At 41.9% G+C, this 27,029-nt stretch overlaps 1 protein-coding gene across 3 annotated transcripts in view; it reads right to left on the bottom strand.

Annotated features, from left to right (window-relative positions):
- LOC126162044 (peroxisome biogenesis factor 1) overlaps positions 1 to 27,029 on the bottom strand; it is a 371,455-nt gene that overhangs the window by 325,714 nt on the left and 18,712 nt on the right. For 2 of the 3 annotated variants that reach the window (XM_049918280.1, XM_049918281.1), the window contains exons 2-3: positions 17,440 to 17,667; positions 2,508 to 2,622 (exon numbers count right to left, since the gene is read on the bottom strand). In XM_049918280.1, the coding sequence (XP_049774237.1) occupies positions 2,508 to 2,622; positions 17,440 to 17,667 (343 nt within the window). Of the gene's footprint in view, positions 1 to 2,507; positions 2,623 to 17,439; positions 17,668 to 21,143; positions 21,233 to 27,029 lie in introns of all 3 variants that reach the window. The other variant, XM_049918282.1, reaches the window with a different exon arrangement.

Here is a 27,029-nt window from a genome sequence, read left to right as displayed (position 1 = left end):
AACCCAAATGTCTCAGGTCTGCATATAGCATCACAATGGACGTACCTGTGTGTGGAGGCTGCAAAGAGTGCACATTGCCAAACTGAACTTGCCATTATTATATGGGTCCGGCATCTGCCATGATGTTATGGGGTGCCATGATCATCTTTTGCTCACATAGCTAGTAATTTGAGCAACATGTTACATTTCTGAGGTATAAAGGACTTAAATAGGAAGGAACACACAGCAAATGTTGTGGGTAAGGATAACCAAAGACAGTGTATTATTGGCAGGACACTTAGAAAATGTAACAGATCTACTAAGGAGACTGCCTACACTACGCTTGCCCGTCCTCTTTTAGAATACTGCTATGGGATGTGGGATCCTTACCAGATAGGACTGACAGAGTACATTGAAAAAGTCCAAAGAAGGGCAGCATGTTTTGTATTATTGCGAAAGATGAGAGAGAGTGTCACTGAAATGATACAGGATTTGGGCTGGACATCATTAAAAGAAAGGCATTTTTCGTTGCGATGGAATCTTCTCACGAAATTCCAATCACCAACTTTCTCCTCTGAAGGCAAAAATATTTTGTTGACATCAACTTACATAGGGAGAAACAATTACCACAATAAAATAAGGGGAATCACAGCTTGTACGGAAAGATATAGGTGTTCATTCTTTCTGCGCACTATACAAGATTGGAATAACAGAGAATTGTGAAGGTGGTTCGATGAACCCTCTGCCAGGCACTTAAATGTGATTTATAGAATATCCATGTAGATGTAGATGTAGATCTGGTCATGGGTTTCTGAAGGACTGGCACACCACCAGTCCCCAGCCTATACTACTGACGAAGGCTGCTAGGGAGTTGCAGCAGTACTGAACGACAAGCCGATATAGGTCATCCAAGTTCAGATAGACTCAGCTATTGTTACTGCTGTCAGAGATCACAGCTCTGTGAACTAAATTTCACTCTCTTCATCCACAATTACCTGCTCATATTGTGACACTAGTAAGGACAAGGTTGACTCAAAAGATGACAGAACACAGATTTCAGGCAGTTTATGGATTATTTACTATTAAAAACAGTCTTGATCAATATTTTTATTAAGGTAACCGGTTTCGACCACTACTGTGGTCATCTTCAGACCACTGAGTAGGAACCTCTTTCTGCTGGAGAATCACTAGTGATTCTCCAGCAGAAAGAGGTTCCTACTCAATGGTCTGAAGATGACCACAGTAGTGGTCGAAAACGGTCACCTTAATAAATAAATCATGATCAAGACTGTTTTTAATAGTAAATACTTGTAACTCATTGATCACTGCTACTCCAATAATGTATTCAAAAAAAGTAATTAGTTTATGGATTATTCCATTTAAAAATTTCTGATTATATACATTTATTTTGAGAAACAAGAATTCTTCTTCTCGTTCAGCATTGACATCCACATACTTAGTATCTCTGATTTTAGAGCAGAATGAACACAAGTGCCAACAATGCCCTCATGATGAGTTACAGTATGTGAATAACCATTCTAAGTGAATCATCCATGAGATGGACAGAGTATGAGGAGGTGCTTGGTTTTTAACTGTCTGCTGCAAGAATTACTTGGAACTTCAGAACAGATCAAAAAACTTGTCAAAATGAGCCATTAATGACTGCACATTGGAGTGAGCACTATGCAGCTCAATGAGTATGTTCTATTGTGGCCACTAAAATCGCATTCTTCCATGGAAAAGTGTGTAAACAATAGAATAGAAAGTGTATACACAAATGTATACTAGCAAGGAAATTGAGCAACTAGTCAGAGATATCTGCTAGTGATGTAATTATATTTTCTTGGAGACATACTGAGCCTCAACTCTGAAATTAATCAAATGTTGGGCTTAATTTATTGGAGTCTGAATTTGAAACTCACTTTTCAGATAGTTTCAATCGCGAAATGTTTGAAAAGCAAAATACAATGCCAGTGTAATTAAAGTTTCACTAGACTATATGCTTAGTGTTCATTTTCTGTATCAGAAAATCCACAATTACAGCATGAATAGCAAATTTTTATTACAGGATATCATAATTATTTCATATTCTAACAAAATGTTCTAATCTTTATTTCTGCTTACTTAACAGACATTGGCATACAAACAATCAGTAAGAATTGCTACAATTTCTTGAAAAAATTAATTCTTCCAATTGAGAGACCATCTGTAGCATGGACGCAATAGGTAATTGGTCAGTGTGTGTACTCACCTTACACCACTGCAAGTAATGTTTCCTTTTTCTACATTAATTAGCATAATCAGATGTTGCTGTCATCAGTATATTTATTATACTGAAAGTATACTTCTAATGGATTTTTATTTAAGTGTCTTGGTTTCACAGTTGAGTATTTTTGGCTCATATATTTCTATTTCTAGCACTCATTATATGTCTTCAAATTGATCAGATACTTTTACTATATAACAATAATGATACTGTACCTATTTAAAAAATCAAATAAAAATAATATAATAATTTTGTCTCTCACCAATTCGAAGGGAGATGTGAACATTTTTTGACACCCAAGCCACAAAAAGTTCATTTTGAAATACAATACGAATTTGGTTTAGAAGTGTAGACTGCAGTTTAACACTGTTAGACTCCTGGAAAAAAGATAGTGCAATGGAGTAAATTACTTTGGTTTCACACAAAATTCAATAATACATAGTTACATTTAAAAAACACATGGAGAAAATAAAATATGATTAGAAAATATTGACATACAGCATCGGTACAGGTTGTTACCTCATGAACCTATTACAGAAATGGCTTCTGGCCTATGGAAATAAATGATGTAATGGTCAACAGAAATCATAATGAAACTGGATAGGTAAGAAATCTACTCAGAAAGAGGCAGCAGGAGAACATACATACAAAAAAGGTTTGACTGATGAAAACTTATGGAGGCAGCGGCTCGCTCTTGCAGCAGAAGGGTTGAAGTGGAAACAGTGGTAAAAGGAAAGGAATGGGATAGGTTTAGGAGAAGGTGTAGAGTTCGGAGAAGCCACCCGGAACTGCAGATCAGGGGAGATTTACTGGATGGCATGAAAAGAAAAGACTGATTGTTGAGGACTGCAACGGATGAGAGGTGTAAACCTGAGAGCTTAAAGTTGGATGGCAGGGTAACATGCAAGACTAAAACATCATGCACAAGTTAATAAGGGTAAAAAGGTAAGTGCATCATATGTAACAGGATTGGATGCGATGGCCCGCGAAATCGGCTTTTCAACAAAGCTGATACTGCTGATCCCTCCAGAACACAATTCAGAGCACACCACTTGCCACTAGTCTTGAATGTATTAATCAGCTACTTCGACAAGGCCGTGACATCCTAAAACTGTGACCTGAAATGAGAGCCATTATGTCCAAGATTCTGCCCACCACACCTTGAACAGCTCTTCATCATCCCCCCAATCTCCCCAATTATCCTTGTTAGACAATATGCTCCTTCTTCACCCATCTCCCTACCCTATGGTTCCTAAACCTATGACTGCCCCACTGCAAGACTTGCCCTATGCACCCACCTACCACTACCTATACCAGCCCTGTAACTGGCAAAACAACCACTCCTGGAAATGGAAAAAAGAACACATTGACACCGGTGTGTCAGACCCACCATACTTGCTCCGGACACTGCGAGAGGGCTGTACAAGCAATGATCACACGCACGGCACAGCGGACACACCAGGAACCGCGGTGTTGGCCGTCGAATGGCGCTAGCTGCGCAGCATTTGTGCACCGCCGCCGTCAGTGTCAGCCAGTTTGCCGTGGCATACGGAGCTCCCTCGCAGTCTTTAACACTGGTAGCATGCCGCGACAGCGTGGACGTGAACCATATGTGCAGTTGACGGACTTTGAGCGAGGGCGTATAGTGGGCATGCGGGAGGCCGGGTGGACGTACCGCCGAATTGCTCAACACGTGGGGCGTGAGGTCTCCACAGTACATCGATGTTGTCGACAGTGGTCGGCGGAAGGTGCACGTACCCGTCGACCTGGGACCGGACGGCAGCGACGCACGGATGCACGCCAAGACCGTAGGACCCTACGCAGTGCCGTAAGGGACCGCACCGCCACTTCCCAGCAAATTAGGGACACTGTTGCTCCTGGGGTATCGGCGAGGACCATTCGCAACCGTCTCCATGAAGCTGGGCTACGGTCCCGCACACCGTTAGGCCGTCTTCCGCTCACGCCCCAACATCGTGCAGCCCGCCTCCCGTGGTGTCACGACAGGCGTGAATGGAGGGACGAATGGAGACGTGTCGTCTTCAGCGATGAGAGACGCTTCTGCCTTGGTGCCAATGATGGTCGTATGCGTGTTTGGCGCCGTGCAGGTGAGCGCCACAATCAGGACTGCATACGACCGAGGCACACAGGGCCAACACCCGGCATCATGGTGTGGGGAGCGATCTCCTACACTAGCCGTACACCACTGGTGATCGTCGAGGGGACACTGAATAGTGCACGGTACATCCAAACCGTCATCGAACCCATCGTTCTACCATTCCTAGACCGGCAAGGGAACTTGCTGTTCCAACAGGACAATGCACGTCCGCATGTATCCCGTGCCACCCAACGTGCTCTAGAAGGTTAAGTCAACTACCCTGGCCAGCAAGATCTCCGGATCTGTGCCCCATTGAGCATGTTTGGGACTGGATGAAGTGTCGTCTCACGCAGTCTGCACGTCCAGCACGAACGCTGGTCCAACTGAGGCGCCAGGTGGAAATGGCATGGCAAGCCATTCCACAGGACTACATCCAGCATCTCTACGATCGTCTCCATGGGAGAATAGCAGCCTGCATTGCTGCGAAAGGTGGATACACACTGTACTAGTGCCGACATTGTGCATGCTCTGTTGCCTGTGTCTATGTGCCTGTGGTTCTGTCAGTGTGATCATGTGATGTATCTGACCCCAGGAATGTGTCAATAAAGTTTCCCCTTCCTGGGACAATGAATTCACGGTGTTCTTATTTCAATTTCCAGGAGTGTATATTATCAAAGGGATAGTCACCTGTGAAACAAAATGTCATATGCCAGCTGTTATGTAAACACTGTTCAGCCCTTTAAATGACTACCAAGAAATTATAAGTTCAGATGAATAGACAAAGTCAGAGAGTACATATCAGCAACACACAATAAAATGTTTCAGAGCATGCTCTACGACATGACAGTCATGACCTCGGTGCCTGTTTCACTGCACACACCATCTGGATTCTTTCTCCAGGCACCAGTTTCTTAGAATTCCACAGGTGGGAACTAGCAGTACAGCAAGTCCTTGGTTCTTGCCACCCACCTGTTCTTAATTTACATTAATTTCTTCTGTCTCAGCATTTCTTCACAGTAACGACTCCTTTCTTCACTCCATTTTTTTATCTGCATCTTTCATTTTCTGACCTGTCTATTTTTCACCAGCCCCATCCCACGTCTATTACATATATTGCACTTAGCTTTTCACTCTTAGTAACTCTTGCACAATGTTTTAGCAGTAATCTCTGTCTCGGATATTACCCTGTCTTCCACCTTTTCAAATCTCATCTGGTGCAGTCCCCAACAATCAGTCTTTCCTTCTTGTACCGTCTGGTAAGTCTCCCCTGACCCTGGGTTCTGGGTGACTTTTCCGAACTGTACCCCTTGTCCCAAACCTCTGAAGTTCCTTTCCATTCACCACACTTCCTTCCCATTCAACTCTTCTGCTGGAAGGAGGAGCCACTGGCTCCAAAAGCTTACATAAGTGAAACCTTTTTTATATGTGTGTTCTGCTGCCACTTGCTGAGTGGTTTTTCTTATCTGTCCAGTTACATTATATGGTCAAAAATAGATTATTTTTGTTGTTAGAAATCATAATGAGCATTATATACATCACCCCAATAACTCATTGAAGGTGTACTTCTGGTTTCTTATACAACCATTAAGAAAGTGAAGATCATCTCATGATATTGGCAGACATCATGTAGTAGCTTATTCTTTGGTTTCTAAGATTCTTTGTTGTATTTTGTTTATCGACAGCTTCGGGAGGATGATGGTTCAATCCCGCGTCTGGCCATCCTGATTTAGGTTTTCCGTGATTTCCCTAGATCACTCCAGGCAAATGCCGGGATGGTTCCTTTGAAAGGGCACGGCCGACTTCCTTCCCCATCCTTCCCTAACCTGAGCTTGTGCTCCGTCTCTAATGTCCTCGTTGTTGACGGGACGTTAAACATGAATATCCTCCTCCTCCTTTATCGACAGCTTGTGGCCGAATCATGATATTTATGCACAAGGCAAACTCATGTTAGTAAATAAAACAGAATAGCATTTCTAGTGTTTTTACCTATTTCACAATTCTTGATGCTGAACTTTACAACACAAGAAAATAAAATCAAGAAAGAGAAAAAATCCTATTTTACCTGTGTGAGAAATTAATGTCTTGGGGACCACTGGAAATGTGATGGAAAAAGTACAATGATGCTACATTTGCCATCCATGTTTAAGATAGACTGTCGACTGTCAACACGCTGTGTTATTAATCTGGATTTAATGTTCATTTCATACATTATGAACATATTGGCTATGTGAAACATCTGCTGTTATCAACTTTGAAAAAGCTTACACTTGACTATTTACCACAAAGTTTTACTGAACTAAAATATTTAACATTTGTTAATACCATGGTGGGACAGTGATTAAATAAACATGGTAGAAAGGATTCAGTGTTTCTTTAATGAGGAAAATATTATGAGATCAAAGTGTTGCCACTGACAACTATCATCTTGATATCTATTTTATAAGAGCATCAAATTAAGTATTAGGTGAGGAACTCCTAATAAAATCGACACACAAAGATAACACATTAACAACAATGGAAACATGGTAAGTCACTGTAATACATTATGAACGATATTTCGTTCATTACATAAAGTGGAAAAGATAACATTCTTGAAGTGCTTATATGTATAAATCTAGAGTCAATTTCTTCATAATTAATAAAGGTGGAATTAGGTTTATTTCTGAAAATTAGAAAAGAAAATGTGAAAAGACTTCTTGAAGTTGGGAACAGAAAAGTTTTTACTGGAATTTCTTGGCAAATCAGTCCATAAACAGTAAGGTTTCTGGTCAACTCTTTGAAAAATATAACACTATATGCATGTAGAGCAAAAAGCACTAAGAAGTATTCAAATACATTAATAATCAGTTTTATACAATACCATCAATTATTTCATCCAGAGTTTATGTTGCAGTCTCACCTAAATACACAAGGAACGTTCAATAAGTAATGCTATACTTTTTTTTCCTGAAAGCAGGTTGCCAGTGCATCATAGTATTTCTCACTCATTTGGCTGTACACTTTATTTTTGAACATATCTCCATTCAATGTGATGGCCTTATGACACCTTACTGGGTGAGCCCACATTCCCACAAGGTACCAAACTACTGGTTGACACTGGAGTCAATGTCTTGCTGCATCAATAACATCTGCATCATCCATGTATGCTTCCCATGGAGTGAATCCTTCATTGGGCCAAACAAATGAAAGTCAAAAGGCGTGGGATCCAGACTGTAGGATGGATAAGGAAAAACATTCCAATGAATTTTTGTGAGCTTCTCTCAGATGCACAGACTTTTGTGAGGCCTTGTATTGTCATGGAGAAGGAGAAGTTCATTTGCATTTTTTTGGTGACAAACATGCTGACATCATTTATTATTAGCACAACACACATCGGAGTTGATTGTTGCACCATGAGAGAGAACAGCAAACAGGATAACGACTATAGAATCCCAGAAGACTGTGACCATGACTCTATTGTCAGAGTGTGGCTTTGAACTTTTTCTTTGCAGGAGAGGTGGTGGCGCCATTCCTTGGATCGCTGTCTTGTTTACAGTTCAAAGTGATAGTGATAAATGCACTATGAACAGAGATGGCGAGCTGGACAGTGAAGTGTTTGACTGAGTGTCGCGTACATTTCAACATCACAGGAGTCACAGTTGTGTGAGGCCAGCAGAGGAGATTGGACAGGTTTGCGTGATCTTGTTGTGATGATGACAGACTCACCATGCTTTTGTTCACTGCCAGGTATCCATAGATATTCTGCAACTGCTTATGAATATCTGCAATGCTAGAGGGAGAGGGGGAGGGGGAGGGGGAGGGGGAGGGGGAGGGGGAGGGGGAGGGGGAGGGGGAGGGGGAGGGGGAGGGGGAGGGGGAGGGGGAGAGGGAGAGGGAGAGGGAGAGGGAGGGGGAGGGGGAGGGGGAGGGGGAGGGGGAGAGGGAGAGGGAGAGGGAGAGGGAGAGGGAGAGGGAGAGGGAGAGGGAGAGGGAGAGGGAGAGGGAGAGGGAGAGGGAGAGGGAGAGGGAGAGGGAGAGGGAGAGGGAGAGGGAGAGGGAGAGGGAGAGGGAGAGGGAGAGGGAAAGAGGTGAGAAATAACTTCATAACACCTCTCTACTTGTTACCATTTTGAAGGCTACGTATAGCATCACCACTTATTCCTACAAAAAATTCTGCATTTTTTTCAACAGAAATTGCCAGAAGAAAAATAAAGTTGCATTACCTACTGAATGCTCCGGTAAGTAGCATTATAACTAAGCTAGAAGTAGAGCTGTTACAGCTAAAAGAAATGGAAATTAGGCCAATGTCAGGTAATATTGTTTATGTACTATAAATTTAATAAAAAAAATGGCTCTGAGCACTATGGGACTTAACAGCTGTGGTCATCAGTCCCCTAGAACTTAGAACTACTTAAACCTAACTAACCTAAGGACATCACACACATCCATGCCCGAGGCAGGATTCGGACCTGCGACCGTAGCAGTCGCACGGTTCCGGACTGCGCGCCTAGAACCGCGAGACCACCGCGGCCGGCTAAATTTAATAAACACAACTAGAATCATAGTGTAACAGAACAACAGCAACTCATGATTTTATAGGAACCAAAAATAATTCAAGTAGTAGATGGTCAGAATATGAATAAAAACATTTACTGACCACAGCTCATTATCCTTTCTACAGAGCTACAAATCAATAGAAGCCTACCAAGGCAAGCCTGGGTTTGTAAGAATGTGATTACTCAATTGTTTTTATTAGAGAAATAGATGACATAGTGACAGACATGTTGCCTCATCTAAATATCAGTAAGCCTACAACAGGAGGAGAATAAAAAGAAGAGAATTTTACAAACAAGACCTTTCAGGGCCAGATCAACAATCTTTGAGAAATGATACATAACATTCTAAAGTGTCATTCTTTGTTAGTGAAGAGCCCCATAAGGTTCAGAGAATTAATAATGATAACTGCACACAATGAATGTTAAGAAAATCACAACAGCTGTTATTTTAGGTGCATTTATTAATCCACAACCGTTTTCATTCTATATAAACATCCTCAGTTGACCTAAAGTTCAACAACACATAGACTAGGCTAAAAGCTACTGAAACATCCAAGTAATATATGATATGTAACTGTTCATTGACTATTCATCAACTGTCTGTGTAAATATTATCCACAAAGTGTCTGAAATGTACCGATGTCATGGTTTGAAATGTCCAGTTGCCCAATGAACAAAAACTCTGTATGTGGTAATCATTCAGCCATTCCTCAAGCTGCACTTCGTAGATAGACATTCCATCACCAACAGGGTCATTAGAGGTGGACTGTACATCATAAACTTTTCCAAGGGGATTCACATTCAAATTGGTATGGGCAAAGCAACCATTGTATCCAGCTCATACAAAGAAAGAGCATTTTATAAATCTAAACAACTAAATTTAGACCACAGGTTCTGACAACTGATGAAATTACAAATTGAGTAACAGCAGTTACATTTATATGTATATGAAGCAAGTACATAAATTTAAAAGCAAATCTCTCCCTGTAAATCAGTTGTGTGTCAAGTTTTGTATCTACCAATGTGTTATGGAAGGACTGGCTGTCGGACAGTAATCTAGAATAATTATGCAATTACCCAAACTCACTTTCATTAAAACTCTCAATAGGTCTGTACGAAAACAAAAAGCCATTTCTGTTCAAATTTTTTTTATGGCACATGCTGTCATGGAAGGAGACATTTATCTCTGTGTTTTTGTGTTGGCATCACGTAAAGAGGGCAACCTTAGAACTAAAAAAACTGGTCCACGTGTCTGAGGATTCTGCATAAACTTCATTATGTACATAGACAGTTCATCCATCCCAGGAATTGAGAATCTGGAAAATTTTTGCCTGTTATTGACATTAATACTGGCAAGATATTGTTCCAGGAATTCCACGTATTTTGAGAATGTTTTAATTTTAAATTTGAGAAAGATAACGAATGGCAAAAGAAATAATTTTTTGTATGATATAATTACAAATTAACACTTTTTGAATTTTTTTTCTTTTACTTAATGCTGTGAAACATTGCTTCATCCCAAATTTCATGATTCTAGGTCAATGAGAAGTAACCTACAAATGTTGATGAGTGAGTTTATGACTATCAAAACATGTGACATATCGCTCTATCATTTGATTGAATTGACTTCGAAGCTAATGTTTATTACACCACAAAGGAACTGCACACCTTAGTATGTGATATAAATTACAACTTGATATGTCTACCTATTCCTGAGAAAAATAGGTCTTAACAGACAGATGGACAGGCAGACAGTCGGATAATAAATGACAAAAAAATATTTTTTATGTGATGTAATTTCAAATTCACAATTCTTGTATTTTTTCCTTTAGCTGTATTGTAAAACCTTGCTTCTTGTCAAATTTAATGATTCTAGGTCAACAGGAAGTACCAAACAGGTTTTGATGATTAACAAAGTGTGTGACATAATTAGCAGTATCTTTTGATGGCACTGACTTATAAGCTTCAATTTTTTTTTCACTGCCAAGAGACTCTAGACCTTAGCATGTGGCATAAATTTCAACTTGATGTGTCTACCTGTTCTGAGAAAAAAGGGTTTCTAACAGTCACACAGACAGACAGACATGACAGTGATCCTGTAAGGGTTTCGTTTTTACTGACTTAAGTACAGAATCCTAAAAAGTCCTCACCACCGACAAAGATGTTGCAGGTGTAGGTCAGTGCAGCCACCTCATAGGGATGGCAATGTGGAGCATGTTTTTAGCCATGGAAACACCCTACTCATGTTATAAAACTGTTGGAGACACAACATTTTGCCTCACTCATTTAACTGTTTCACTTGTTTTGTCTTATTTGTCAGATTCGTTTCCAGTTTGTTGTTTGTCCTTTGTCAACAGGCATGTTGGTGTAGATGTCTGTCATCACACTAGATAACAGCATGCTCTGACCTCCATTACCTTGGAATCAGTCTTGTAGAGTTAGCTATTAATTCCACGACGTTGTGAGAACATGGCCTCAACAGATGTCAGAGTAAAGATGATGCTTGCCCGAGGTCAAAGCTCTGATTTGCTATCCGTCTGTGTACTGCCAATACGTAAGTGCTATATTCTATGCTGCCACTTGCAATAAATATCTAGAAATTCCTTGCCTAGCTAGCAACTCCCGTTCTCTCTTTCACACATAGTTTTCCCCATCAACTGCATTTGAAATTCACACCATTTTGTTTATGATGCAAGAGTAGTGGTTAATTGGTCTCCTGCCATATTGTCATAGTATTTCTGAAGTTCTATGGGCTGGAGTAAGCGAACTTCTCTATCTCTTTAAAACTTTTTCTGTTCTAATAATTTCATGTGTGCAACAGGGCTATTTCTACTAATATTCTGACATTGTGAACCAGCGGCTCCCATAACAGAAAGGCTGCCTCATCTCCATACATACTGAAGAATATATCTAAATAACATTAAAATTCTACTAATTTTTTCTTGTCTGTAACCATCCCACCTGTCCCTCTGTATGTATACAGCATATTATGGTATAAACAGAGCACAGAACTTATGTTTGTGAACACAAATTGATTGTGTCAATAAATTGATTTAGTGAGTGTAATCACTAAGTAACTATAAAAGTGTCCCAAGCTGGGGCACTTCAGCTGGCGACGAGGTGTGGCAAGAATTTCACGTGACTGTTCCAGATACGGCTTCTGTGTTTTGTATTGACATGGCGTTGGTAGATGTGCCCACGGAACTTACTCATCCAATGATCCTTCTGCTACAACCGATGCAGTGGGTCAACGAGGCTCTTCTGGAGAAGCTCACGGATCTGGTGCACTGACCACCAGAAGTTTCAGAGCACGTGGACACAGCCCTTGCCCCCCAGCCAGGAGTTCCAGCAGCCACCCCCTGCCTTTGTAGTGTTTGACCACAAAGTGAAGCTGTGGTCATTTTACCTAGTGCATATGGAATAACATTTCTTGATCCATGTGTTGACAGTTGATGTCTAGTGGCGTGCTTCTCTTGTGGCCAATGCCGGCCCCATTGTGTACCAACTCATCCAACAGCAGCATTCTGAGGGTGATCTGGACTCTTGTTTCCTATAAACTTCTGAAGTCCAGCCTCCCTGACTATTTTGATTCCAATGTTCATGTGCCCGTGGCCATCTACCATGTTTTTAGTTGTTACAAACTGTTTCACGAGTCTTATAGGGAGTGGATTAGCTGACTCCAGGGACCCTCGGGACTCTTGTTTCTAGCACACTAATGGCCAGTGTAAACGTTTGTACACTTCCTCCCTGGTGTGTGACACAGTTCTAGTGCACTCCCCAGATGAGGCTCTCCAGAACAATTTGCTCAACCTTAAGGAACCCTCCCTTGAATGCCCTTCCCTCCTGCAGTCAATGTTTTACTAGCCATTTTTCCACCATGCCAAATGTTTGGCATGTGGAAAGTCCGGCCATTGGTCAGAAGTTTGCTGCTCCTAGGTGATGTCTGTCGACTGGGCATCTCCTGTCACCTCTGACTCTGACAACTCTGAGGGCAGTGATACTCCGCCATCTGTCCTCCTGATCCACATAGTGCTCCCTTCCTCCCACAAATCAGTGTCTCTCCCTGTCCTGCTTGACGGCATCCCAGATTCTCTCTAAATCGATACAGGGTAGTCTGTCACCATCATTAACTGGCCGACATACAAAGCCCTGGGATCTCCCCTCTCCAGCCTCCCCACACCCAGCTACACACTTTTAGCAACAACCTCATTCCAGTTGAGGGCACCCTCTCTTCTCGTAATCAGTAGGGGGATACAGCTTTCACGGGGCGCATTCTGGTGGTGATCTACCTTGCACTCCTAACCATCTTGGCTTGGACCCTTTCACCACTTCGGGGGATCCAAATTCACAATACCAATCCTCATGTCAGTCAGGTGGAGGCAGATTCCTATCCCTCCAAATTGTTTGTCAAGTACCTCGAAGTGTTTTCTGCACCCTCTTCTGGCCTCGAGGACTTTGAGGCACATGCCCCACTTCTTCTGTCAGCTGTTCCTAAGTTTTAGAAAGCTTGAACCATTCCCTTTGCACTCCGAGACCATCTCCAACAGGAACTCTGGTGTCCTCACTCCTATCTCCAACAGCTGCTGGGCTACCCCATAGTTTTTGTCGAGAATCCAGATGGTGCCTTACACATCTGCAACCATTTCAGTGTCATGGTCAATGCCCAGTCAGTTGTGGACTCTTACCCTATCCCCAAAGTTGAGATTTTGTAGAAACTGGGCACCGGCAAGATTTTTGCAAAAATTGATCTTCGTGACCCATACCTCCAACTTCCTTTGGATGCAGCATCCAGGAACATTTTCATTATTAATACCCCATTGGGTCTTTTTCAATACAATTGACTCCCTTTCGGTATCGGCAGAGCACTGGCGATTTTCTAGCGGTAACTTAAGCAATTTTTGTGGGATGTTCTGCATGCTGCCAACTACCTGGACGATACCTTGGGTGCTGGTGTCTCTGCCGAAGACCTCGGCCACAATCTGGACCTTTGTTTGCAGTGTTTGATCATATGGGCCTCCATTGTAACAAGGACAAGGGTGACCTGTTTGTGTGACAAGTGGAATATCTTGGCCGTATCCTTCGTGTTTCTGGAATCCACCCAGTCCCACAGTTTGTTAAGTCCATCCAGAAGCTCTCTGTGCCTCTAAACAAGACTCAACTCAAATCTGTCTTAGGTCAACTGAACTATTACCACCATTTCATTCCCAATGCAGCTGTCATTTTGGAGCCTCTCCATCACCGCCTCTGCAAGAATGTCCAGTGGTGCTTGTCCCCCGGGTGTGACATGGTGTTCCGCGTATTAAGATAGGCGCTCCTCAAGCCTACCTGCTTGATGACCTATGATCCGTCCCGGCCACTCATGCACACCGCCAAAGCCTCCAGTTATGATGTGGGAACTGTTCTACCCAAGTGACTGATGGAGTGGAGTGGCCGATTGCATTTGTCTCTAAAACTCTTAATTCTGCTCAGTGTAACTACAGCCAAACCACATAAAAAGCATTGGCCATTAGTTTTGGGTCCAAAATGTTCCACGATTATGTCTATGGGTGTCCATTTATCCTCTATATGGATCACAAGCCCCTGCTACTCCTCCTCTGAGCTGTAGCACCTGGTCCCACCAACACAGCCTGCTGCCTCCAGCACTGAACCCTGTTCATCTCTACCTATTTTAATGAGACAGTTTTTCACTCTACCACCCACCATGCCAAAGCTGAATTCCTTTCCGGCTTCTACTGCGAGAGGATCCGGCATTCGAAGCTGATCCCAAAATCTGCTGCCACCTCGACCCCACTGCCAATGTCACCATTGTGTGGCTACCCCTAGTTGTGGACCTCTACCAACACCATGCTGCAGAAGATTTGATCCTTCACATCCTCCTCCAGCACATCCAGCACTGCTGGCCCTGCAAAAGGAAGGCTCTGGCACATCTGGATCTCAGGTATTCTGGGGTTGTCACCAGGACCTCTCTTCCCTGGATGGCATTGTCCTGCTACAGGGCGACAACGGCCGCACTCGAGTGGTCATTCCGGTGGTTCTCCACAACTGTGTCCTCCGGTTGCTCCACGAAGGACAATGGGGGACTGTTCTTACCAAGCAGCTGGCTTGCCATAATGACTACTGGCAGGGAATGGGTTCTGATATCATGGATTTGGTTGCCACCTGCCCTATCTGCCATAGACAGCAGGTAGACCAGCCTCAGTGATACTTCCCATGACTTTCCACCGCCATCCCTTGGTCCTGCTTATAATTGGACATTGCCGGCCCCTTCCTTGGCTCATTGTGGCTTATTGTAGTGGACACTGTGTCCAGTTTTCCGTTCATGGCCTGCATGTCTTCCACTTTCCTCTTCCCACACCGTTTGGGTCTTCACACAAATTGTCACCCTTGAGGGACTTCCTGAATCTATTGTCACGGATAATGAGCGTCAGTTTACGTCCTATGAATTTTCTGCCTTCTGTACTAATTGCATCATTGCATTAATCCACACTACACCTTTCCACCCTGCCTCCAATGGCACTGCTGAGCATTTTGTGTGGACTTTAAGCCTCAAATATCCAAACTACACCAGCACCACTCCCTCAAAGAGACTCTTCACCTTTTTCTCACATCATAGCATGCCACTCCGATGGAGGGCTCCTCTCCAGCTAAGAGCTCCATATTCACCCTCTCTGCTCCTCCCTGTCCATTCTCCATCTCACAGACCATCCCACCTCTCCCCCTTCTTCCCGTTGGCATTGTTTTTCTCCTGGACACCAAAATGGGCAATGAATTTTGTCCACGACCAGCTACGGTGGCTGCCGGCCACCATTTCCCATCACCTGGACCAAGTTATACTTCTCATCACATTCCTCGATGGCTCCCAATCCCACAACATCTAAACCAACTCTGCACCCACTGTGGTTACCCACCTCCGACAGAATCGGCCCCTCCTCTCTCCGTTTCAGGTACACAGGACTCGTGACTCACTGCATGCCCAGCCAATGTGTTGCTCCTGCGCCCAGCCTGTTGACAGCTTCACCTGCTGTCCCAATGGACATCGATCCACCAGCATCCCCTGCCCGGCCCTGCAGCTATGCTTCCGGCAATGACACGGCCCTCGACTTCAAGTCTTGCCTCTGCCTCTACTCAGTATTTCTTGGGGAAGGGGAGAAGATATGCTGTGTTTCCAGTGTCTCCTACAATGACACCAACACCCAATGTCACACTACCACGCAGGTCATTGCTCCAGCTCCACAGGCACACCAGCGGAAGTCAGCCGAATTTCACCTGGCCAAGGAAGCACACTAGTACCAAGGGCACACAGAAGAGCAGTAGAAGCCCCCAACCTTTGGTGCATCTACCACACCATTTTCCTCAGCCAAACCAAAACCACATTGCTAAACCAATAGCTATCAAATAGTCATTCATCACGTGGGTATAACTGCCATCACCCGGCGAGCAGCAAGCAGTTCCATCTCCACCAGCAGAAGGAGAAGTTTGCCAGCACCACGCTGCCGCCCAGACTCGACATTGCCCTTGCCACCCAGGACCGACATGCATTTCCACCCAGCACCAACATGCATCACTACACAGGGCTCAAGTTGTGGACTCTGAAGCTGGAACTCCTTGTATTGCTCATGAGATGGGACTTTAATTTTCTGCCTACTGTGCATGTGTATGAAGAGTCTTTTTCTTTTGCAAGAGAACTTTTCAGAGGATAGACTCACACCAAGATTTATTTATGCTGTTTTCCAAGAACTTTAAGTTGTCAAAGAAGTCATTCCTTTATTTTCAAGAAGGATTTTTTTTATTTTATTCTTTTTTTATTTTTTTTTTTTTTTTTTTTTGAGCTGCTAACAGAGCACAGAACTTACATTTGTAACCATAAATTGATTGCACCAATAAATTGATGAGTGAATGTAATCTTCGAGTTACTGTAACTGTGCCCCAAACCAGGACACTTCAAAGCTTCATGTCACTCCTTGTGGCATGCTTGAAGAGCACAACCATCAGCACACTGCACGCAAAAGAAGGGAATCAATTTAGATGCCCAACCAATTTAGAGACCCACACCCTAACACAGTTTCCACTTGCCACATACAGTCAATGCAGCATGTATTCTTCATAGCCTAAGAATATTCAATTTGAAAACACAGTTCAGCTATGTGCATTCTAGGTCTGGCATTTTCTCATATAGGGTGGCAAAAACTAAGTAGAATAATTTGCAATTAAGTTTAACCAATTAAACTATTAGCAAAAAAATTGATCCATACATATTTGGAAAAGAACTAACACCTGTAATGTCTCAAGAAAAGATAATTCACACTTTATGTCAAATATTAGCACACATTATAAAATATGGTATAAGCTATTATCCTACATATTGAAGTATGACAAGTTCAAGAATTACACTAATACACAATTAAATGACTAAGTTTTAATTGACTTTTCATTCTAGTATAGTGTGCAATATTTCTTCAAATACATTTCAGACTTTATTTTCAGTGAATATAAACAAAGATTTTTTAGTGTCTGAGCCAAATGCAGTTAATATAGACAATATATAACATAAATTATTCACTTACTAAAAGATCCCAGTCTTCAGATGACAGTGGTGAAACACACACTTTGCTCACTGCAGCAACATTTGGAAAATAAGAAATAAGCACTGTATCCTCATTTTTTAACCCTAGTTTCTGTGCAAAGACAGAGCTAACAGAAACTTCATTTTGTTCAATAGAGCTGTCTGCATAAGGACTCCAAGAAACAAAAGCTACCTGCTCATTGCCATATTCCATTTTTAATCCTCCAACCTGCAATAAAAAAAAAATAAAAAAATAAAAAAAAGGAGATAATTTAATAATCTGAGTCATAATGCTTTCCATTTCATATGCTGATATTTACAGATCAGTCTGAATATTTCAAGAATGATTTGGTAAAGGTCTACAACCACTCTTCCAAACAGCATATACAGCAAACTCCAATTTACTCTATGTAGGGAGAAACACAAACAATGAAAATACCACTATCCTGCTCCACTCAAAATTAAGATTGCCAGCCACAGAGTTTAAACAACTATTTCAATTTATCCTCTTGGATTCCATTCATTCCATGCTTCTGAATTTAATTTGGTTGGCATTACATAGTTTCAAAGTGAGTTTCAATACGGATGAGAGACTTGGAAAATTATAGTTTTCATTTGGGTTGATTTTCCTCTTCCATGGCTACTATGTTAGCTGATACTCAAAGATAAAAATGCTTTCAAGTGCCCAACAACATCAGTGAGAAAAAATAAAATGCTACACACTCAAGAACTGATTAAGAAAATACCACTTGCAACCACAATCACATTCAGTGTACCAGTAGTTTAGGGAATGGGTCATTTGCATCCCAAAAAGCTTGCAGATACCAACTCATACAATGGAAAATCCAGGATAGAATTTAACAATATTAACTGATAGAGCTGTGGTCGTGTGTGTGTGTGTGTGTGTGTGTGTGTGTGTGTGTGTGGTATCTTCATGAATGTGTGTATGAATGTTTTTTAATTTTGAAGGCCTTTTTCCGATAGTCTTTTTGTTGTATCCATCTGCGACTCAACATCTCTGCTACATGGTGAAAAGACTATCCTTTTCATAGTACAGCTTGCACATAAGTCTTCATGTGTATTCTTCACAGTTCATGGCTGCAGCTCTATCTAATATCAGAACAGATAGTTCAGCACTTGAGGCTCTATCACTAGATGCTCAGTAGGTTCAGTTGCATTAGGTCAAAGTTAACTTTCAACATTGCTACTGTTAATGAAAGAAGCCTATGTGATTCTGAGTCTAAGATAAAATAAAAACCATGCAAGTCTATTATGTTAAAATAGAAGGCCACTTCATTCACTCAATTAATCTGACAGAGATAACACTGGACAAACTAGCAGGAGCTTAAGCATGCCATCTTCTAGGTCCCTCCATTCCCTTGGAAAGGGAAGACTGTGTCACACCAAGAATGTGTGCTGGTTGCATAGGAAACTCTGTCTAAAATCCAGACAAGACAGAATTTGACTGTTCACTCCAAGGCCTCTACCACAGTCTAGTGAGGGCAACATTATGGTAACTAATTAGGTATTTATGGTCTTTCCCCTGTTTAAGAAGTGGAATTAAAATAGCTTTCTTTTATGCGCCACGAAATTGTCCAGTTTCCTATTTTAACTTAAAAAGTTCAAAATGGATTCTCTTAGCAGTCCCAGTGACGTGCAGCAACATGCTGTAAAGCACTTTGTAGTGAAATACTCCCATGTCATTTATTGCAATCAATGCTGAATCCAGCTACCACAAAGAGGGGGAGCAGTTATAGACTTCATCACTGGTGGAACTTAAGTCCCTAATGTCCCTCTCAGCAAGTGCTCAGTAATGACATAAAGCTGGATCTTGGCCAACAGTGGCCCTGATTTGAGTGAAGTGCTCTACCTTGGTCTGGACAATGTGTCTCTTGCTAGTCACGCAATCTTCATTCCTCATACCAATTTTAATAGGGTACCACCCACCTGTCCCCAAAATCCTCCTAACGGTTTTCCATACATAGGTTGGTTAAGTGCAATGGCTGATGGAGTTCATAAGCTGTAGCCATGATCTCTTTTTGCTCTTCCTAAGTGTACAACAGCTTTTTGCCCTTCCCAGCTAAAAGACTGTGAGATTCTCATCCAATAGTCAATACTCGAAACTCTGCAAGGCCAGACACCTACTCCTAATTACACAGTGGCATTTGTCACTCCAACAAGGAGCAGGTGGTCTTCGTGACTGCCCTGAAAACTTTGGCATAGTTGAATCAGTAGTGTGGTGGATGGTGTTGAAAAGTGTGTGTGAGGACTGAAGAGCATAAGGATAGATTGATGGTAGAGAACGACCCACTGGCAGTGCTGAAGCCTGTGTTTTCCTCCCCATTGAGGAGAAAGCTATTTTCAGACAACATAAAAGCCTCAACAGCTTCACTCTGTGGACACCTGGTGGTGGAGCCCCACAGTACATGGTATGTGCTTAAGCCTCCACAAAGGAGGAACAGCCAAGGGACCTGTGTGATGAGGTTGCAGAGGAGCTCACCCTCTGGAGCTAAATTCAATGGCAAGTAAAGGGAGTATAAGGTCTTCCCATATGGCACATGTGCGCCTTTGCATTAACTGCTTGCAAGCTGGTGTGTAAGAGAGTCGAGGAGTATTATGTGTCTTTTACAGAGATGGTGACGCCTTCTTTAGCTATTTCGCTACTTACGTCATCCTTTCTGTGGAATCTAAACTTAACAGCCAGTATATTATGACCATTGCTCTACTATCGATATAAACCCATCCAGGCGATAGCAGGGTCACCTGACGAGGAATGTCTGTTAGTCAGACACATACATGGTACATGTAGTATAAGTGAGCATGCTGTCCGTGTGTAGAACGGGGAAGATGTGGGATCCATCTGAGTTTGACATGGGGCAGATTTTGATGGCCTAGAGACTCAGCGCAAGCATTTCAGAAATAGTGTGAACTGTCAGGCATTCATGGAGTGCTGCGCTGAGTGTCTTCAACACATGTTGAAACCAAGTCTAGACGATGTGGGGTTGGGTGGCCAACCCTCATCACAGATGTTGGACACCGTAGGCTGCGCAGACTGGTAAAATATGACAGGTAGTAAAATGTGGTGGAACTAACATCAAGCTTTAATGCTGGGTAGAGTACAAGTGTGCCTGAACACACAGGGCATGGAACACTCCTAACAATAGGCCTCCACATCAGAAGACCCATGGATATGCCAATGTTAACATCACGACACTGGCATCTATGAATGAAACGGGCATGTGACCATCAGCACTGGATGTTGGTGCAGTGGCAGAGCATTGCATGGTCTGATGAATCCCGATACCTTCTTCATCATGCCAATGGAAGGACACAAATCTATCATCTTCCAGGGGAACAGCTCCTTGATATCTGTGCTGCAGGATAGAGACAAGCTGGCAGCTGCTCCACTAAGCTCTGGGAAACATTCACGTGGGTATCCATGAGTCCAGTGGAGCTTGTGAGAGGCACCATGATGGTCAAGTAGTACCATACACTGGTTACAGACCACATACAACCCTACATGACAATGTGTTTCCCATCGGCAGTGGCATTTTTCAACAAGATAACACATGACCCATGGTCTAGGGGTAGCATCTGTGATTAGTAATCAAAACGTCCTCAGTCCTCAGTTTGAACTCTGCTACTGCTTAAATTTTCAATAAAAATCAGTAACGGTGGTAGAAAACTTCCGGCATAAGAACTTACCCTCACTATGCCAACGGTCTTGTCAAAGAGGTCGGAGGAGTCAACAAAGGTTCAGGGTACTCTCTTGCCCATGAGATGAGAAACGGCCCCTAGAAGTGGAAGAATCAGCAATGATCAACAGCATGAAGATGCAGAAGGCATTAAAGACACGTAATGTGTATCCACAGAACATGTGGTCTGTAACTGGAAACATGTTATGATGATCTCTCCGTTGGAAAAAGATTCCGGAATAGTCTCCCTTTCATATCTCTGGGAGAGGACTTCTAAGAGGAAGGTGGCCATGAGAAAAAGATTGAGTAACCAATGAAAAGATAATGTTCTACAATTCAGAGTGTGCAATGTCAGAAGCTAGAAAATCTGAAAAGGAAATTGGAAAGGCTCAATCTAGATAGAGCAGGGGTCCGAGAAGTGAAACGGAAAGAAGACAAGGATTTCTGGCCAGGTGAGTACAGGTAACGTGAACAACAGCAGAAAATGGTATAACAGAAGTAGTATTGAATAGGAAGGTAGGGCAGAGATTGTGTTACTGTGAACATTTCAGTGATAGGGTTGTTCTCATCAGAATCGACAGCAAACCAACACCGACATTGATAGTTCAGGTGTACATGCCGACGTTGCAAGCTGAAGATGAAGAGAGAGAGAAGGTATACAGAGGATATTGAATGGGTAATTCAGTATGTGAAGGGAGATGAAAATCAAACAGTCATGGTGGACTGAAATGCGGTTGTGGGGGATGGAGTAGAAGAAAGACTTACAAAAGAATATGGGCTTGGCACAAGGAATGAGAGAGGAGAATGATTAACTGAATTGTGTTATAGATTTCAGGTAGTAATAGCAAATACTCTGTTCAAGAATCACAAGAGGAGGAGGAATACTTGGAAAAGGCTGGGAGGTATGGGAAGATTTCAATTAGATTTCAAAATCAGGTAGTGGATTGTCATGCATATCCAGGAGCAGGTATAGACTAAGATCACAATGTAGTAGTGGTGATGAATAGGCTAAAGTTTAAGAGATTAATCAGGAAGAATCAATAAACAAAGAGGTGAGATATGGAAGTAATAAGGAATGAAGAGATATGCTTGAAGTGCTCTAAGGCTATAGATACTTCAATACGGAATAGCTCAACGGGTATCACAGCTGAAGAGGAATGGACAACTCTAAAAAGGGTAGTCACAGAAGCTGGAAAGAAAAACATAGGTACAAAGACGGTAACTCGAAGAAGCCATGGGTAACAGAAAAAGAAATACTTCAGTTGATCGAGGAAAGAAGGAAGTTCAAAATTGTTCTGGGCAATTCACAAATACAGAAATACAAGTTGCTGAGGAATGAAATAAGTAGGAAGTGCAGTGAAGCTAAGGCAAAATGGTTGCATTAGAAAAAAAATTGTCAGGACTGACTCAGCACATGGAAATGTCAAAACAACTTTCAGTGAAACTAAAAGAAAGGGTGATAACATTAAGAGTACAGTGGGAATTCCACTGTCACATGCAGAGGAGAGAGCAGATGGGTGGAAAGAGTACATTGAAGGCCTCTATGGGGGGATGGAAGATGGAAGAAGAAACAACAGTTGATTTAGAGGAGATGGGAGATCTGGTATTAGAATCATAATTTAAAAGAGCTTTGGGAGACTTAAGATCAAATAACGAAGATGTGATAGAAATATTCCACCAGAATTTCTAAAATCATTGGGAGTAGTGGCAACAAAACAACTATTCGTGTTGGTGTGTAGAATGTATGAGTCTGGCAATATACCATCTGACTTTTGGAAAAACATCATCCACACAGTTCAGAAGACTGCAAGAGCTGACATGTGACAATTATCACACAACCAGCTTGACAGCACATCCATCTAAGATGCTGACACTAATAATATAAAGAAGACTGGAAAAGAAAATTGAAGATGTGTTTGGCTTTAGGAAAGGTACAGGCACCAGACAGGCAATTCTGACATTGCAGTTGATAATGAAAGACAAGAATAAAGAAAAATCAAGACATGGTCAAAGGATTTGTTGACTTGGAAAAAGCATTCAACAATATCAAATGGTGCAAGATATTCAAAATTGTGAGGAAAATAGGGATAAGCTATAGAGAAAGATGAGTAATATACAAGATGTACAAGAGCCAAGAAGGAATAATAAGAGTGGAAGACCAAGAATGAAGTGTACAGCTTAAAAAAGCTGTAAAACAGGGATCTATTCTTTCGCTACTACTTTTTGATCTATACATCGAAGAAGCAATTACAAAAATAAAAGAAAGGTTCAGCAGTGGAATTAAAATTCAAGGTGAAAGGATATGAATGATACAATCCACTGATGATACTGCTATCCTCAGAGAAACTGAAGAAGAATTATATTATCTGCTGAACGGAATGAACGGTCTAATGAGTGCAGAATATGGATTGGGAGTAAATCGCAGAAAGACGAACGTAATGTGAAGTAGCAGAAATGAGACCAGCGAGAAACTTAACATCAGGATTGATGGTCATGAAGTAGATGAAGTTAAGGGATTCTGTTACTTAGGCAGCAAAATAAACAATGACGGACAGAGCTAGAGGCCATCAAAAGCACACTAGCACTGGCAAGAAGGGCGTTCCTGGCCAAGAGAAGTCTACTAGTATCAAACATAGGAAGTAATTTCTGTGAAAGTACGTTTGGAGCTCAGCACTGTATGGAGAGAAAAATGGATTGTGGGAAAATCAGAACAGATGAGAATAAAAGCATTTGAGATGTGGTGCTACAGACAAATGTTAAAAATTAGGTGGACTGGTAAGATAAGGAGTGAGGAGGTTCTGTGCTGAATTGGAAAGGAAAGAAATATGTTGGAAACACTGACAAGAAGAACAGACAGCATGGTAGGACATCTGTTCAGACATCAGGGAATAACTTCCACGGACTAGACGGAGCTTTAGAGGATAAAAACTGTAGAGGAAGTCAGACATGAATACATCCAGCAAATAACTGAGGATGTAGGTTGCAAGAGCTATTCTGAGATGAAGAAGTTGGCACAGAAGACGAATTCAAGGCAGGCTGCAATAAACAAATCATAAGACTGAAGGAGAAAAAAAGGTCAGGATTGTGGTGGAGGATTCGAGGAATGCAGTTGCAAGTTCCAATTGATGTTCTCTCCCAACTCTCCAGATCTGAACTGAATCAAACACATCTGGGATGTGACGGAATGTGTTAACAGAGCTCATTGCCCCCCTTTCCTGGAATGTACAGGAATTAGGTGACTTATGTGTGCAGATGTGGTGCCAACTCCCTCCAGCAACCTACTAAGGCCTCATTGCTTTCATGTCATGATATGTCGCCACCATTATCCGTGCCAAAGTGGGACATAGCAGCTATTAAGTAGGTGGTCATAATATTCTGGATGATCAGTGTACAGCCTCTAAACATAGAGGGATCAGATAATTTAAAATATGTTTCCTGTAAACACAAGTGTAAAGGTCTGACCTGTGCTAAGAGTCTGACTTCCTCCATATATGTTCCAAGTCAACTTGTGTTCCACTGTAAAATGGGAGACATTTTATTGGTGAGGTTTTATGTGTTCTTGACCAGTTTCTATCTGTCAAGTGGGGATGCTGCAACAGCATATCCTGCTGGAATGGCTTTATGGTTCCTTCAACCACATTTCTACATCCATATTTCCTGTACTTCCATCAGCTTCATTATACAATACTAATGCAGTGTGGTCTGATGGCTTTGGACTGTCCTGTTTCACTCTCTAAACCTCTCTACCATACCTCCCCCCATCACTGGAGATGGTGGTGACTTAATCATTGGTGGCATAATACTGATTTTCAGTCTGTCTACCTGTCGCTATTTGTGACTTGTTGGTTACATTTGATGACAATGTTATGCAAAGGATAGATTGCTACTCACCATATAGGTTTTGAGCTCCAGACAGACTCAACAGAAAAATTGCAGTCTCTTTGTTGTTCCTGTCTGCAACTCAACATCTCCTTTATACAGTGAACAGTCTTGTATCCTTTCCATAATATTGTCATTATTCCATCCTGCATTTTCCACTGTTTGTTCAGTAAGCTTGTAAGATTCATATGTTGTCTGGTAGCAACTTCTCCATTGCAAGTGCACTTGCATGTGCAGGTGTCCGTGGCACCTTCAGATGATAAAGTCTGCATCGAGGAATCCTCTCTTTAAGGATCAAGTTTTTGCTACCAAAGCAAATGAGGTTACAAATCTTGGTGGTTTCCGAGTTCCAAAATAGGGATTCTCCTTGTAACTTTTATCTCCTGGATTTTCCTCTCATCCTCCAAAACTTGGCAGTCACGGCACCAAGCAGCATGACTGCTTTGCACTTCAAACTAAACAGAGGAGCCGTACAAGGATTCCCATTTTGCTTGTGCCTTGGCCAAATTTACATAAAATGTCCGTCTATTGCATGCTGTAGTGGAGTGTCCATCATGTTGACATTTGGAACAGTGTATTGGGTCAGGAATATATAGTCTCATTTTCAGAAGGAGGAGTGCTGCTGTAGTAAGCTCAGCCAACACAGGAGAACTAGAGAATGAATGAAGACATCTTTTCCAATTTAACATTCTCTCACATCACTTAATTTTTAACATTCATCACAGTGGGATGTTCTCACTCTTTCCTCAGCTCCTTTAAGTCAATATCCATCAGGTTTCCACAAGTGAAAAACCCTTGCTAGAAAGAAACATTGTTGTGAAGTTTTATCACAACTGGGTATTCTCAAAAATCTTTCATGGTCTCCAAGGCTTCAGGTTGGTGTGATGTGGCAATTTCCACCATTAGTGTGCCATTCCTAAGACACCTCATAAATTTTTGTGTGACTGGTATACACTGTAGTCCAACATATATGTAGAAAGGAGGCACTTTTTCAAAGCTTATCTCCTATCTTAATAATCAAAGACACATTCTGAGACATCGTAAGTGGCTTATTACTATATGGAATTCTTTAATGAGTCAAAGCTCGCAATGGGTGTTAACACACCCAGACAGTATGCCCTTCTTCCCTTTGAGGGTGTTCCTTTTTTTTCTGCTGAATTTGTCATGGAGTTCCACAGGCAGCTAGTGAAATAAACTTCCACTCAGGCAAAGCCCCCACTTGGCTGGGTAAGCCAAGCTCTCTCTCTCTCTCTCTCTCTCTCTCTCTCTCTCTCTCTCTCTCTTTCTTTCTCTCCCCCCCCCCCCCCCCCCCCTCTGTGTTTAACAGTGAAATCCCTTTTGCACTCTTAATGCCTTTGTTTTTGCTTTTGATTCTACTGAGAGTTATATTAACTTTTCTATGTGCTGAATTTGTTCTTCCAAATAACAATATCTTTCTTGATTTCTTCATATTTCTTTGTATCTATTTTGTTTTGCTTCCCTACACTTCCCATTGATTCAATATCTAAGAGACTTTGCTAAATACCTCTCTTTTCATTATCATTTTTGTATTCCCTTCTTTCTTTTATGAACTACTTCTTAACAGTTACCTGTGTTTATCTGTATAACTTCTTAGGAAACAAATAGCAGAAATGGGTAGGGCCAAGTTATATACAGTGGGAGGTAGTGGGGAGTATGTGGTCAGCTAAGTATTGGAAAATCAACACAGATTGAACAGAGGTATTTCAGTAGTAGGTCTCGTATTTGTAATGAATAAAACAATAGGAATGTAAGTGAGTTACTATGAATAGCATATCTTGTAGTCAAGATCGATATAAAGCCAACACTATCCACATTAGTACAAGATTATATGCTTACTAGCTCAACAGATGATGTACAGATTGAACAAAATGTATGATAAGATCAAAGAAATTATTCAGATCATTAAGGGAGATAGTAATTTAATTGTCACAGGCAACTGGAATTTAATTAATAGCAGAACATGGACTGGGGGAAAGGAATGAAAAGGGAAGTTGCC

Source organism: Schistocerca cancellata, chromosome 2, assembly GCF_023864275.1.
Source record: "Schistocerca cancellata isolate TAMUIC-IGC-003103 chromosome 2, iqSchCanc2.1, whole genome shotgun sequence".
In the NCBI taxonomy this organism is placed as follows: Eukaryota; Metazoa; Arthropoda; class Insecta; order Orthoptera; family Acrididae; genus Schistocerca; species Schistocerca cancellata.
This window is presented reverse-complemented; position numbering and strand designations above follow the sequence as displayed.